The sequence below is a fragment of the Bombina bombina genome, chromosome 2, assembly GCF_027579735.1.
Source record: "Bombina bombina isolate aBomBom1 chromosome 2, aBomBom1.pri, whole genome shotgun sequence".
Lineage (NCBI taxonomy): Eukaryota > Metazoa > Chordata > Amphibia > Anura > Bombinatoridae > Bombina > Bombina bombina.
The window spans coordinates 143,219,103-143,235,775 of NC_069500.1; the positions used below are offsets into that span (position 1 = coordinate 143,219,103).

At 39.9% G+C, this 16,673-nt stretch overlaps 1 protein-coding gene across 1 annotated transcript in view; it reads left to right on the forward strand.

Moving 5' to 3' along the window:
• MTREX (Mtr4 exosome RNA helicase) overlaps positions 1-15,065 on the forward strand; it is a gene marked incomplete in the record, with an annotated part of 385,857 nt that extends 370,792 nt beyond the window's left edge. The window contains 1 exon segment of the mRNA XM_053701279.1: positions 14,899-15,065. Within this exon segment, the coding sequence (XP_053557254.1) occupies positions 14,899-15,050 (152 nt within the window).
• Positions 15,066-16,673: the final 1,608 nt, after the last annotated feature.

The following is a 16,673-nucleotide window of genomic DNA, read 5'->3' on the forward strand; positions in this document are numbered from 1 at the left end:
CTTAGGGAGAGAGGACCTCCCTGACTTGGCCATTCTGTCTATTGATGCAGAAAAAGCTTTTGACTTGATAGTACATAAGCATATAATTTTTTCCTTAACAAAGTTTGGGATTGAGGGTAATTTTCCTAAGTTTGTGCAGAACCTATATCACCATTCCTTCACAAGTATAATTACCAACAATGATATTTCCTCACCAGTTGCATTGAATAGGGCAGTGTTTTTCAACCAGTGTGCCGTGGCACACTAGTGTGCCGTGAGAGATCCTCAGGTGTGCCACGGCAGACTGACAACAATGTGACATATTTTTTAAACTTTGCTTGTTTTTTACTCACAGTGCAGGGGTAGTTTGTAGGAGGCATGGCATAACAGCACAATACATACAGTATGTGTGTGTTTGTGTGTATGTGTATATATATATGTTGTATTAGGCTACAATGTGTGATTTTTTTAAAATTTTGGGATGGTGGTGTGCCACAGGATTTTTTAATGTAAAAAAGTGTGCCACGGCAAAAAAAAGGTTAAAAATCACTGGAATAGGGGCACTCGTCAGGGCTGTCCTCTCTCCCCGCTTCTTTTTGACGTAGCCATAGAACCTTTGGCAATTATGATTAGGAACACCCTGGAGGGTATAAAAATTCAGAACTACGAAATTAAAATTGGTCTTTATGCAGATGATTTACTAGTCTATCTTTCCAATACGGCCTGCAACATCCCAAAGCCTTTTCAAATTACTGATCATTTCGGTACTTTCTCAGGGTATAAAGTAAATGCTGCAAAATCAGAGCTAATCTGGCTTAGGAAAAATATTAGAAGCAACTTCGAGTTTCCTTTTAGAGTGGTAACAGATTCAATGAAATATTTAGGAATTAACATCCCAATTAGGCTAAGGGACCTATACAAAGTAAATATAACTCCAATGCTTGCTTATTTTAAAGAAAAACTTAAGGCTTGGCAAAACTTACCACTTTCAATATCTGGTCGGTCGGCCTTATTTAAAATGGTACTGCTTCCAAAGCTGCTCTATATTCTACAGAATGTTCCAGTATCCATATTTGAAAAAGATCTACGCTCCATGAATTCAGCCATTAGGCAATTTATTTGGCAAGGAAAAAGATCGAGGATAGCTTTTTCTAAATTGACAGTCCCAAGAGAACTGGGAGGCTTAGCACTTCCAAATTTAAGAGCTTATAATCTATGCTTCCTAGCTCGCATAGTAGCAGACTGGATGTCGTCTAAGAATTATGTGCTAAATAATGAACTTGAATTAAATATATGTGAACCATATTCACTAGTGGCCTTAGCGCATTTAGAACCTAGCGACCTTCCAATAAGTATTAAAGAACTTAAATTCATCTTGAATCCCCTTAAAGCATGGTTTAAGCTATCTAATCTCCTTTCAATAAACCATACAGCATCAAAATACCTTCCCTTGCTTAGAAATCCGAACTTCCAACCAGGCTTAGACTCTCTGATCTTCAACAGATGGCATAACAATGGCCTGACTAAAGTCATTTATTTAATTGATCAGGATAGAAAATGCATCAAGTCATTTGAAGAACTGAAGAGTGAATTTAATTTGCCAAATAAAGACTTCTTTGCATATCTGCAGTTAAGACATTACGTCATAGATATTGCTCATAAGGCTGGATGGTGTTGGACGTTAGGCAAACTAGAAAATTGGCTGATAATCACTAAAAATAGTTCTTTGTCTATTGCTCCCTGCTATTATATGTTGGGTTGTTCTAGAGGCACCCCTATTATAGAAAATTTGGCGCTGACTTGGAATAGCTTAATCCCACAAAGTAACATTGAACCCAAGACCATTCAACTATCACTAAGCAAAGTGATAAAAACGACCCTTTCCTCTAATTGGCGTGACGCGCACTTAAAACTTTTGCACAGGGCATACTTCACCCCGGAAAGAGGCCTCAGAGTCCGAAGTCAGGAATTTAATAAATGCCCCAAATGTTCCCATATAGCTGCAGATCTAACTCATATGTTCTGGTTCTGTCCTAGAATTAGAAATGTATGGAGTAAGTTAGAATGCTGGCTTAAGAATAAGTTAAACATTGAATCATTAACTCTCTCACTGCTCCAGATTATACTGTGTCTAAAATTGGAAAATAGACCCCAACCTAAGGAGAAACTAGTAAATTTATCTATTTTGGCTACTAGATATTTGATATGCAAGAAATGGAAACTGAGATCAATACCATCTATCTCTGAAATTAAGAATCATCTAAAGAAACAATGTCTCTTAGAACAAAAAAACACAAATATAGATAATGAGCTAGGAGTAAGGAAATTCTTCGAAAAATGGGCTCCGTTTATTAAGATCTTCCCTGAGAGAGAAATTGATCACCTGATATTTCCATTTAAGAACTCGGAGATAGTGTTGCTAGGTATTTGGTGAAGTAATGAGGATTAGAGAGAATCGGGTACTTTCCTTCCTTCCCCCTTTCCTCCCCCCCCCCCTTTTTTTTTTTCTTTTGTGTTGTTTTTTTTTTGTTTGTTTGTTTTTTTCTTTTATTTTGTTTTGTTTTAATTAAAAAAAAAAAAAAAAAAAAAAACCCTCCAACAATGAGTATTGACCAAATAGGTGGATAATTCAGTTTAATTTATTGTATATATGAATTGTAATATATACTTCATGGTTGTTTGATACTGTTCCTCGTTCTTTTCTGTTAACATAACATGTATGACAAACTGAAATATCTCTTGTTCTTTTTTAGTCACTATGGATATTGTATTCATTGCTGGTTATAAATAAATATTTAAAAAAAAAAAAAAACTTCTCATTTTTCAGATGAATTTTTAAATGAACATCATCATTCTGATTCTGATAATGGTTCTTCTGGTTCAGAGGATTCTGTCTCAGAGGTTGATGCTGATAAATCTTCATATTTATTTAAAATGGAATTTATTCGTTCTTTACTTAAAGAAGTCCTAATTGCATTAGAAATTGAGGATTCTGGTCCTCTTGATACTAAATCTAAACGTTTAGATAAGGTTTTTAAATCTCCTGTAGTTATTCCAGAAGTTTTTCCTGTCCCTGGTGCTATTTCTGAAGTAATTTCCAGGGAATTGGGAGAATTTGGGTAATTCATTTACTCCTAAACGTTTTAAGCAATTATATCCTGTGCCATCTGACAGATTAGAGTTTTGGGACAAAATCCCTAAGGTTGATGGGGCTGTCTCTACTCTTGCTAAGCATACTACTATTCCTACGGCAGATGGTACTTCCTTTAAGGATCCTTTAGATAGGAAAATTGAATCCTTTCTAAGAAAAGCTTACTTGTGTTCAGGTAATCTTCTTAGACCTGCTATATCTTTAGCGGATGTTGCTGCAGCTTCAACTTTTTGGTTAGAAGCTTTAGCGCAACAAGTAACAGATCATAATTCTCATAGCATTATTATTCTTCTTCAACATGCTAATAATTTTATTTGTTATGCCATCTTTGATATCATTAGAGTTGATGTCAGGTATATGTCTCTAGCTATTTTAGCTAGAAGAGCTTTATGGCTTAAAACTTGGAATGCTGATATGTCTTCTAAGTCTACTCTGCTTTCCCTTTCTTTCCAGGGTAATAAATTGTTTGGTTCTCAGTTGGATTCTATTATCTCAACTGTTACTGGAGGGAAAGGAACTTTTTTACCACAGGATAAAAAATCTAAAGGTAAATTTAGGTCTAATAATCGTTTTTGTTCCTTTCGTCACAACAAGGAACAAAAGCCTGATCCTTCATCCTCAGGAGCGGTATCAGTTTGGAAACCATCTCCAGTCTGGAATAAATCCAAGCCTTTTAGAAAATCAAAGCCAGCTCCTAAGTCCACATGAAGGTGCGGCCCTCATTCCAGCTCAGCTGGTAGGGGGCAGATTACGTTTTTTCAAAGAAATTTGGATCAATTCCGTTCACAATCTTTGGATTCAGAACATTGTTTCAGAAGGGTACAGAATTGGTTTCAAGATAAGGCCTCCTGCAAAGAGATTTTTTCTTTCCCGTGTCCCAGTAAACCCAGCGAAGGCTCAAGCATTTCTGAAATGTGTTTCAGATCTAGAGTTGGCTGGAGTAATTATGCCAGTTCCAGTTCTGGAACAGGGGCTGGGGTTTTATTCAAATCTCTTCATTGTACCAAAGAAGGAGAATTCCTTCAGACCAGTTCTGGATCTAAAAATATTGAATCGTTATGTAAGGATACCAACATTCAAAATGGTAACTATAAGGTCTATCCTGCCTTTTGTTCAGCAAGGGCATTATATGTCTACAATAGATTTACAGGATGCATATCTGCATATTCCGATTCATCCAGATCACTATCAGTTTCTGAGATTCTCTTTCCTAGACAAGCATTACCAGTTTGTGGCTCTGCCGTTTGGCCTAGCTACAGCTCCAAGAATTTTTACAAAGGTTCTCGGTGCCCTTCTGTCTGTAATCAGAGAACAGGGTATTGTGGTATTTCCTTATTTGGACGATATCTTGGTACTTGCTCAGTCTTCACATTTAGCAGAATGTCATACGAATCGACTTGTGTTGTTTCTTCAACATCATGGTTGGAGGATCAATTTACCAAAAAGTTCATTGATTCCTCAGACAAGGGTAACCTTTTTAGGCTTCCAGATAGATTCAGTGTCCATGACTCTATCTTTGACAGACAAGAGATGTCTAAAATTTATATCAGCTTGTCGAAACCTTCAGTCACAATCATTCCCTTCGGTAGCCTTATGCATGGAAATTCTAGGTCTTATGACTGCTGCATCGGACGCAATCCCCTTTGCTCGTTTTCACATGCGACCTCTTCAGCTCTGTATGCTGAACCAGTGATGCAGGGATTACACAAAGATATCTCAATTAATATCTTTAAAACCGATTGTACGACACTCTCTGACGTGGTTGACAGATCACCATCGTTTAGTTCAGGGGGCTTCTTTTGTTCTTACGACCTGGACTGTAATTTCAACAGATGCAAGTCTTACAGGTTGGGGAGCTGTGTGGGGGTCTCTGACAGCACAAGGGGTTTGGGAATCTCAGGAGGTGAGATTACCGATCAATATTTTGGAACTCCGTGCAATTTTCAGAGCTCTTCAGTTTTGGCCTCTTCTAAAGAGAGAATCGTTCATTTGTTTTCAGACAGACAATGTCACAACTGTAAATCAAGAGCAAAAAACAAGAGGGCGACCCCTAGTGCAGATCAATGATGAACCAGTGGTGAAAATCTGTTAGTACTGACGAATGGATACTCACAAGATGAATTGCACCCTGAAGTGCAAATATGGCATACTAGGAATATTATAGTGTCCTAGTGCACAAATCCAACCCAAAAGAGGCACTGTCGTGATGACAAATAGACTTTAAGTATATGAGATGGACATCAGGATGGTGGAAAAGATAAAGAGAACTCCAGTATCGATAAAAAAATATATTTAATAAAAAGATAAAAAATGAACATACACAGATCAACAATGATATCTGTTTGTAAAATTGCTACGCGTTTCTAAGCGTTAACCACGCTTTTTCCTCAGGCAAATGATCACAGATATCATTGTTGATCTGTGTATGTTCATTTTTTATCTTTTTATTAAATATATTTTTTTATCGATACTGGAGTTCTCTTTATCTTTTCCACCATCCTGATGTCCATCTCATATACTTAAAGTCTATTTGTCATCACGACAGTGCCTCTTTTGGGTTGGATTTGTGCACTAGGACACTATAATATTCCTAGTATGCCATATTTGCACTTCAGGGTGCAATTCATCTTGTGAGTATCCATTCGTCAGTACTAACAGATTTTCACCACTGGTTCATCATTGATCTGCACTAGGGGTCGCCCTCTTGTTTTTTGCTCTTGATTTTCAGAATACAGATATCCCTTCTGCATTTGGGAGGAGCAGCCCTCTAAGCATAGTGCACAGTCAGCTGGGACACTGTGAAGTTCCCAGATCGCTCATCTAGGCATTACCTTTGCCTTTCCACATTGTGAGTATGCTTACTTTTGCATTATCTCCCATATAAAAATTGGCTACACTAGGAGGCGCCCTTCTCTCTTCTTTCTAATGTCACAACTGTGGCATACATCAATCATCAAGGAGGGACTCACAGTCCTCTGGCTATGAAAGAAGTATCTCGAATTCTGGTATGGGCGGAATCCAGCTCCTGTCTAGTTTCTGCGGTCCATATCCCAGGTATAGACAATTGGGAAGCGGATTATCTCAGTCGCCAAACGTTACATCCGGGCGAATGGTCTCTTCACCCAGAGGTATTTCTTCAGATTGTTCAAATGTGGGGACTTCCAGAAATAGATCTGATGGCCTCTCATCTAAACAAGAAACTTCCCAGGTATCTGTCCAGATCCAGGGATCCTCAAGCGGAAGCATTGGATGCATTGTCACTTCCTTGGAAGTATCATCCTGCCTATATCTTTCCGCCTCTAGTTCTTCTTCCAAGAGTAATCTCCAAGATTCTGAAGGAATGCTCGTTTGTTCTGCTGGTAGCTCCAGCATGGCCTCACAGGTTTTGGTATGCGGATCTTGTCCGGATGGCCTCTTGCCAACCGTGGACTCTTCCGTTAAGGCCAGACCTTCTGTCGCAAGGTCCTTTTTTCCATCAGGATCTCAAATCCTTAAATTTAAAGGTATGGAGATTGAACGCTTGATTCTTAGTCAAAGAGGTTTCTCTGACTCTGTGATTAATACTATGTTACAGGCTCGTAAATCTGTATCTAGGGAGATATATTATAGAGTCTGGAAGACTTATATTTCTTGGTGTCTTTCTCATCATTTTTTCTGGCATTCTTTTAGAATTCCGAGAATATTACAGTTTCTTCAGGATGGTTTGGATAAAGGTTTGTCTGCAAGTTCCTTGAAAGGACAAATCTCTGCTCTTTCTGTTCTTTTTCACAGAAAGATTGCTAATCTTCCTGATATTCATTGTTTTGTACAAGCTTTGGTTCGTATAAAACCTGTCATTAAGTCAATTTCTCCTCCTTGGAGTTTGAATTTGGTTCTGGGGGCTCTTCAAGCTCCTCCGTTTGAACCTATGCATTCATTGGACATTAAATTACTTTCTTGGAAAGTTTTGTTCCTTTTGGCCATCTCTTCTGCCAGAAGAGTTTCTGAATTATCTGCTCTTTCTTGTGAGTCTCCTTTTCTGATTTTTCACCAGGATAAGGCGGTGTTGCGAACTTCTTTTCAATTTTTACCTAAGGTTGTGAATTCCAACAACATTAGTAGAGAAATTGTGGTTCCTTCATTATGTCCTAATCCTAAGAATTCTAAGGAGAAATCATTGCATTCTTTGGATGTAGTTAGAGCTTTGAAATATTATGTTGAAGCTACTAAGAATTTCCGAAAGACTTCTAGTCTATTTGTTATCTTTTCCGGTTCTAGGAAAGGTCAGAAGGCCTCTGCCATTTCTTTGGCATCTTGGTTGAAATCTTTAATTCATCATGCTTATGTCGAGTCGGGTAGAACTCCGCCTCAAAGGATTACAGCTCATTCTACTAGGTCAGTTTCTACTTCCTGGGCGTTTAGGAATGAAGCTTCGGTTGATCAGATTTGCAAAGCAGCAACTTGGTCTTCTTTGCATACTTTTACTAAATTCTACCATTTTGATGTGTTTTCTTCTTCTGAAGCTGTCTTTGGTAGAAAAGTACTTCAGGCAGCTGTTTCAGTTTGAATCTTCTGCTTATATTTTCAGTTTTTTTCTTTATAAGATTTAAACTTTATTTTTGGGTGTGGATTTTTTTCAGCGGAATTGGCTGTCTTTATTTTATCCCTCCCTCTCTAGTGACTCTTGCGTGGAAAGATCCACATCTTGGGTAGTCATTATCCCATACGTCACTAGCTCATGGACTCTTGCTAATTACATGAAAGAAAACATAATTTATGTAAAAACTTACCTGATAAATTCATTTCTTTTTTATATTAGCAAGAGTCCATGAGGCCCACCCTTTTTTTGTGGTGGTTATGATTTTTTTGTATAAAGCACAATTATTCCAATTCCTTATATTTATGCTTCGCACTTTTTTCTTATCACCCCACTTCTTGGCTATTCGTTAAACTGATTTGTGGGTGTGGTGAGGGGTGTATTTATAGGCATTTTGAGGTTTGGGAAACTTTGCCCCTCCTGGTAGGAATGTATATCCCATACGTCACTAGCTCATGGACTCTTGCTAATATGAAAGAAATGAATTTATCAGGTTCTTACATAAATTATGTTTTTTGCCAGGTGATGGCTGTAACTACAGTGATCACCTGGCTATACAAACAAATGAACATATTTTTTTTAAATGGGACCATTATAAAACAAACTTTGTGGCTTTAAATTCATGTTTTATTATATAGGCCTAAAGCTATCATTATGAGTAAACCCTTTTTAAGGGGGTATTCTCTTTCAAATGAACGATCTTGGTCATCTGTAGCTTGTAAGGGAGCAGAGATTAAGTGATTTTAATTACCTGCCCATGCAGCTCCCTTACCAGTTTTTGTGACTCAGCACCTTTGATGTTACCACATGTTTGTGGCAATGTCACCGGCACGCCCATTGATGGCTTAAGCGTGTCGCCCACTAGGCTACCAACAATCCCTGGCGCGCATGACGAGGATGCTTCGTCATTCACTCACTGGCCGTGATGCGCATGTCGAGAAGCACAGGGTAATTTGCTGACCAACCATATTATGTGACAGCAATCAGCCAATACATATACTGTATATACCTGGTGCCTCAGAAACTGTGTTCATTTGTACTGAAGTGGGGACATTCCTGGACTGGAAGGCTTACTGCCTTAGCACTATAGGCTAGCAGCATACCTTTACATTTTTATAATTCAAGACATTTATAATTACGTTGGGGGCATTATACTTATTACTAATACCGAGTGGGCACCTACCTTGCCTTGCTCTCAAGTAGGTGTTTATTCCAATACAATAAAAAATCCATATTCTATTATTAAATTTGCTTTATTTTCTTGGTATCCTATGTGGAAGTAGCAGCAATGCACTACTGGGAGCTAGATGAACACATGTGAGCCAATGACAAGAGGCATATATTTGCAGACACCAGTCAGAAGTTAGCTCCCTGTAATGCACTGCTGCTTCTGTGCTTACACTAAGTATGCTTTTCACAAAAAGATACCAATCAAATTAGATAATAGAAATAAACTGGAATCATAAAAGTTTAATTTCCTTAATATAAGGAGAGTCCACCGCTTCATTCCTTACTGTTGGGAAATACTGAATCTGGCCACCAGGAGGAGGCAAAGACACCCCAGCCAAAGGCTTAAATACCTCTCCCACTTCCCCCATACCCCAGTCATTCTTTGCCTTTCGTCACAGGAGGATGGCAGTGAAGTGTCAGAAGATTTTGGAGTAATTCCTTAGGAGGGGTATCTGCCCTTCGATATGGGACTGGAGTTTTAAGTAGTCCTGTCAGCCTGTTAGTGAGAGCATTGACAAAAGTTAGTCTGGAGATGCAGGGAGAATCTTTCTGCGAACCCATCCAGACTGCCTGCTAACAGCTCCTTAAGCAACCAGTGTTGACACGTTTCACTGCCTGCTCGTTTTCTTCACTCAAGTCCATGTCAGGAGTGATGCTACAAGACTGTCACACTTGAGAGGCTGTGTTTCTAATCCACAGCATGGATTCTGATAACATTGTTTTAATTTTTACATATGTTGAAAACGCTAGAAGACAGGATCACAGTGTGGCTCATTTTATCTTAAAGGGACACTGAACCCAAAACCTTTATTTTGTGATTCAGATAGAGCATGCAATTTTAAACAACTTTCTAGTTTACTCCTGTTATCAATTTTTCTTCATTCTCTTGCTTTCTTTATTTGAAAAAGAAGGCATATAAGCTATTTTTTTTGGTTCAGAACCATGGAAAGCACTTGTTTATTGGTAGGTGAATTTACCAACCAATCAGCAAGAACAACACAGTGTGTTCACCAAAAATGGGCCGGCATCTAAACTCACATTCTTGCATTACAAATAAAGATACGAAGAGAATGAAAAGAATGTGATAATAGGAGTAAATTAGAAAGTTGCTTACAATTGCATGCTCTATCTGAATCATGATAGAAACAAAATTGGGTTCAGTGTCCCTTTAATAGAATCATGGGTTAATATCTCCTGAGGGGGGATTATTGAACAGTGGGGATTAATCAAATGTGTTGCTTTGATTTTATGCTGTGAGATTTTATTGGGCTCATTGACTGTTTGTTTATGTGGCTGGAACACACAGGTTTTTACTTTCACTTTGAACGCTGCGCAGCTTGTAGCTTGGCATGCTTTTTCTCATAGCAGGGGCGGTCCTGCTTTGCGCACCACGCGACCGGGAGTGGTCTCACTTTTACCAGAGACATTGCAAGGTCCTGTCTACAGTAGAGGTTCCAGAGGCCAAGATGCCTGATGAACCTTTTATTCCTAAATTAGACAGAGTTAAGAACTAGTGGGATAGAATTGGATCTTCCTTTTCCCCTTCATCTTCCTTTAAGAAATTATTCCCGGTCCCGGACTCTTAATTGGAGTTGTGGGGTTCTGTCTCTAAGGTGGATGGCGCTATCTCCACGCTGGCCAAACTTACTACTATTTCTTTTGAGGATACCTCGTCGTTCAGAGAGCCGATGGATAAGAAGATGGAAACTTTTCTAAGAAAAATGTTTCAATATACGGGATATTTGTTTCAACCGGCAGCAGCTGTTGCCTCAGTTGCTGGAGCTACGGCCTACTGGTGCGACTCCTTATTGGAATTGATCAAGGTGGAGCGTCCCCCGATGTTATTCAGGAAAGAATTAAAGCATTGAGAGTTGCTAATTCTTTTATCTTTAATGCAAACATGCAGATTATTCGCCTAAATGCCAAGGTGGTTTTTCAGTTCAGACCCGTAGGGCGCTCTGGCTAAAGTCCTGGTCTGCGGACATGACTTCTCTCCCTCCCTTTTAAGGGAAAGATTTTATTTGGTCCAGGCCTGGACTCCATCTCCATTGTTACAGGTGCCTTCCTACCGCAGGATAAAAAAGAACAAGTCTAAGGGACAGAGTTCTAATTTTTGTTCCTTTTGTTCTGAGAAATCCCAATGACAACAGTCCTCCTCTAAGCCCGAGCAGGCCAAGAGTAGTTGGAAGCTGGCTCAATCCTGGAATAAATCCAAGCAGAGCAAGAAGCCCACCGAGACCAAATTGCATAAAGGGGAGTCCCCCGATCCGGCGCTGGATCGTGTAGGGGCATACTGTCGCTGTTTTCAGACGCTTGGTTCAGGGAAGTGCAGAATTTCTCCTCTTAAGCCTGTCTTCCAAGCCAGAAAAGAGGGAAGCCTTTCTGGGGTGCATGCAGGATCTGTCCTCCTTAGGGGTCATTGTCCCGGTTCCTATTGCAGAAAGAGGTTTGGGATACTATTCAAACCTGTTCGTGGTTCCAAAGAAGGAAGGAACTTTCTGCCCGATTTTGGACCTAAAGTGCTGAAACAAATTTCTAAATGTGCCCTCGTTCAAGATGGAGACGGTAAGATCCATCCTTCCCCTAGTTCAGGAAGGACCGTTCATGACCACTATAGATCCAAAGGATGCTTACCTTCACGTTCCAATCACAAGGATCACTTCCCGTTCCTAAGGTTTGCGTTCCTGGACCAGCACTTCCAGTTTATTGCACTTCTGTTTGGTCTAGCTATTGCTCCAAGGATATTTACGAAGGTTCTAGGGGCTATTTTAGCCGTTGCCAGAACACGGGGTATAGCAGTAGCTCCCTACTTGGACAATATTCTGGTACAAGCTCCATCTTTTCTTCTGGCGGAGGACCATTCGGTATCTACTCTCTTCTTCGATCTCATGGATGGAAGATAAACTTAGAAAAGAGTTCTTATTCCAAGCACCAGGGTAGAATTCCTGGGTACTGTAATAGACTCCATATCCATGAGGATATTCCTAACAGACCAGAGACGTTGCAAGCTAGCTTCGGCATGTCTTAAACTCGGGACCTCCTTAGGCCATCTGTAGCTCAGTGTATGGAGGTATGGACATCATTCCCTTTGCCAGGTTCCGTCTCAGACCGTTACAACTGTGCATGCTGAGGCAGTGGAACGGCGATCATTTGGATCTGTCTCAACAGATTTCTCTAGACAACCAGTTAAGAGAATCACTCTCTTTTTGGTGGCTGTATCCAGATCATCTGGGACATCCTTTCTAAGACCATCCTGGGAGAGGCACAGGGCCTGTGGTCTCAGGAGGAATGCTCCTTCCCGATCAACATTCTGGAACTTCGGGCAATCTTCAATGCTCTGAAGGCTTGGTCTCTTCTGGGTTTGTCCTGGTTTATCAGATTCCAATCAGACAATATAACCTCGGTGGCTTACATCAACCATCAGGGGGGGGACAAGAAACTCCCTAGCAATGCGGGAAGTATCTCGGATTCTGGAGTGGGCGGAGGCCCACAGCTGTTCGCTGTCAGCGATCCACATTCCGGGTGTGGACAACTGGAAAGCAGATTTTCTCAGCAGACAATCATTTCATCCGGTAGTATGGTGTCTCCATCCCAAAGTGTTTGCGTAGATATGCTACAGGTGGGAGACGCCGGAGATAGAGCTCATGGCGTCCCGTCTCAATACAAAGCTACCCTGATATGGGTCAAGGTCCAGGGATCCTCAGGCGGAGCTAATAGATGCATTAGCAGTGCCTTGGAGGTTCAACCTAATTTACCTTTTCCCGCCATTACCACTCCTTCCTAGTGTAGTGGCCTGCATTAAGCAGGAGCAGGCATCAGTGACACGGTTTGCTCCATCTTGGCCGCAAAGGATGTGGTTCGCAGATCTGGTGGGGATGTCATCTTCTCCTTCATGGAAGTAATCTTGTCACAGGGATCTGCTGTAACAAGGTCCTTTTGTTCATCAAAATCTAGATTCTCTGAGGCTGACTGCATGGAGATTGAACGCTTAGTCCTAGCCAAGAGAAGTTTTTTCTGAGAGAGTTATTGATACTCTCATTCAAGCTCATAAGCTGGTTACTTGTTGCATCTATCATAAGGTGTGGAGAACCTATTTATTCTGGTGTGGATTCCCCTGGCTTAAAGTTAAGGTTGCCAGGGTCCTATCGTTTCTCCAGGATGGACTGGAGAAGGGTCTTTCTGCCAGTTCCCTGAGGGGACAGATTTCGTCCCTGTCTGTTTTACTGCACAAGAGGCTCTCGGAGCTTCCAGATGTACAGTCCTTTGTTAAGGCTCTGATTAGAATCAGACCTGTGTTCAGATCTAAGGCTCCTCCTTGGAGTCTGAATCTTGTTCTTAAGATTTTGCAACAAGCTCCGTTTTGAGCCTATGCATGAAGTTGACATTAAGTTGTTGTCCTGGAAAGTTTTTTTCTACTGGCTATTGCTTCTGCGCGCAGAGTTTCTGAGATTGCCGCTTTGCAATGTGAGCCTCCTTATCTAGTGTTCTATTCTGATAAGGCTGTACTAAGTTAGGGTTTCTTCCTAAGGTAGTGTCAGACCGCAACATCATTCAAGAGATTGTGTGTTTTTTTCCATGTGTCCCAATCCTACTCCTTCAAAGGAACGTTTGCTTTATAATTTGGACTTGGTTTGCGCCTTGAAGTTCTATCTTCAAGCTACTAACGATTTTAGACTAACTTCTTCCTTGTTTGTTGCCTATTCTGGGAAGCGTAAGGGTCAGAAGGTCTCTTCGACTTCCTTATCCTTTTGATTAAGGAGTGTTAACTGCCTAGCTTATGAAACAGCGGGACATAAACCTCAGAGAATTACGGCTTCCTTATGGGCCTTTAAGAACGAGGCCTCTATGGATCAGATTTGTTAGGCGGCTACTTGGTCCTCCTTACATACTTTTTCTAAATTTTACAAGTTTGATGTTTTTGCTTCAGCTGAAGCAGCCTTCGGGAGAGAGGTTTTGCAGGTTGTGGTGCCCTCAGATTAGGGTCCGCCTCTTTTTGTCCCTTCCATTTTCATTGTATCCTCTAGAGCAGAGCTTTCCAAACTTTTCATGTTGGTGACACACTTTTTAGACCTAAATCATTTCGCGACACAGTAATTAATTCAGTTGTAGTAGCAAACAGGAGGTTAAACTAACTTGTTTTAAGAGATACGGACACATACATAAATTATATAATAATGAAATGTTTTTACAAGTAACAGTATGTATGTGCAAGAATTAAAAAAAGTTTAATAACACCAATATCTACTTACTATTTTAATGGGATGTATGAGGTTGATGGGATGAACACAGTTTCTGAATATTTGGTGGAATATTAGATAAAGACACTTGCATTTCATCATCAAGCATTTTTAAGCTTCCACTTCCTATCCATATATCAAGAGCAGGAGCAGCAATGCACTACTGGGAGCTAGCTGCAATAAAACCCCACTGTGACTTCTGACTTAAGCTCAGCGTTTAAGCTGCCACCCTCAGAGCTCCGTGAGTCCGATTGACTACTGTCTGTGCTGCAAACACACTGCTGTCCCACTCACTGACTACACATGCAGTCACGAGCCAATTAAGGAGACTTCACGTGCAGTCAGGAGCCAATGTCCCGCCAAAGCCGCCAATGGGAATAGTTTCAGTTCCCACTGAGCTGCGCCAATTGGTTAAGATGATCGGTGACCCACTAGGTATAAATCACGTGTCAACCATGTGATATGTGTAGCAGGCAGGCAGAAAGTCGGAAACCAAAAAAATAAAAATTTTAAAAAATTTGTGCTGAAGCAGGGACACACCTACACACTGCTGCCGACACACTAGTGTATCCCGACACACAGTTTGGAAAGCACTGACCTAGTATGTGTGAGGCAAAATAATTCCAAAGCAAACGTTTCAGCAGGAATTATATGAAGTATCTTTTGCAAAATGTGTAATTTTTTCTTAAGATGTTACGTAAACTTTATTTATTTTTTATATACAGGCAGTATAATTCGTTGCATGAGAAGGTTGGAGGAATTGCTTAGACAAATGTGTCAAGCAGCAAAAGCAATTGGAAACACAGAACTGGAGAACAAATTTGCAGAAGGTAATGAGCATTGGAACTTGAAAGCCACAAAGTCCCTGTGTTCTTAGCATTTTTGAAGGAATGCAATTTGTAAGTGTTGTCACTGGGGCCTGATTTGTACAAGTAAAGGGTGCGTATATGGATATTTATGGACAAGGTTGAGGTCCTGCTTCTAAAAAAAAAAAAAACTGTCCACCCTTCTGCTAAGGTTCTTTTACCCTCTTCAAATCTTTTTGTTCTAATGCTTGAGGTGACATTAAACTAATTAATTTTCCCCCGTACCTGCATCTCTCTTCAGCTGTTGCATCTGGTTGGAGACGCAATAGTGTAGGTCACAGGGTCTGAGAACAGCTAAGCTTCAAAATGGCAGCAGAGGTGGTGCATATTCATAGATCAATGTTTGAAATCGGTCAAAAAGCCAGCAATGTCCTTATCTGAGAAAGTGTAAGAGCACCTAGTCCCAAGATGGTGGCGCCCAGTATAAACATGCAGAGCTTCACCAAAACGCATCTAATAGGATAATGGCTTTAAAGAGAGCTGCAGACGCAAGAGGGGAACAAATATGGGGAGGAGTAGTTATGCTATTGTAGTTGTGACCAGCATGAAAAAGGTTGAGATTTTGATGTGTAGATCACCATACTGGTATACATCAACAGTGCAGCTTTTGTAATGTTAGTTTTTAAATGAAAACTAAGTCCCCTAACCATGACGACACAAATTGCTGCCCATCTATGATTGTTACTCCTGTAGATACACTTATCACTAGTGTTGTTGCTAAAACCAACCGCTCATATCACCAGCAGTTAATGAGATTAAGAAGCGCTGCTCATCACTTCAGATAAGACTGCTGTGCATCACATCTTTTTTTGTTGTGCTGATTCAGTACTCATTTGCATATTTCCCTTGTGGCAACACACACTGATATAATATCCTATTGTTTGCCATAGCTTTGCTTGCTGAGAACAAATATGCATTTGTTTGTTTTTTATATAAACAGGACATTCATTTTATTTTCCATTAAAGCGACAGTCTAATTCCAAGTGTTTAATTATTTACAAATATAGATAATCCCTTTATTACCCATTCACCAGTTTTGCGCAGCCAACATGGCTATATTAATACACTTTTTACCTCTGTGATTACCTTGTATCTAAGCCTCTTGTGACAGCCCCCTAATCACATGACTATTGATTTGTATTTTAGCCAATTAATGCTGTCTTGCACAACTCCATGAGTGAGCACAATGTTATCTATATGGTCCACATGAAGTAGTTGTCTCTTGTTGTGAAAAGCAAATAAATAAGCATGTGATAAGAGGCTGTCTGTAGTGGCTTAAAAACAGGCAGAAATTTAGAGATTGAAATGTTATAAAGTATATTAATATAACAATGTTGGTTGTGCAAAGCTGGGTAGTAAAGGTGTTATCTATCTTTTTAAACAATAACTATTTTGGTGTAGACTGTCCCTTTAAAGGGACACTGAACCCAAATTTTTTCTTTCGTGATTTAGATAGAGCATGCAATTTTTTTTTTTTAAATTTCATTTTTATTAAATTTCAACATGTTTATACATTTTTAAACAGTTTCCAGGAAACAGAGAAGATTACATAAACAATGAAAGAAACAACCAAACAACCGTGAAGGATTCAATAATTCTAACAATCCTTCATCTCTAAAGTTTCCTATTGAATT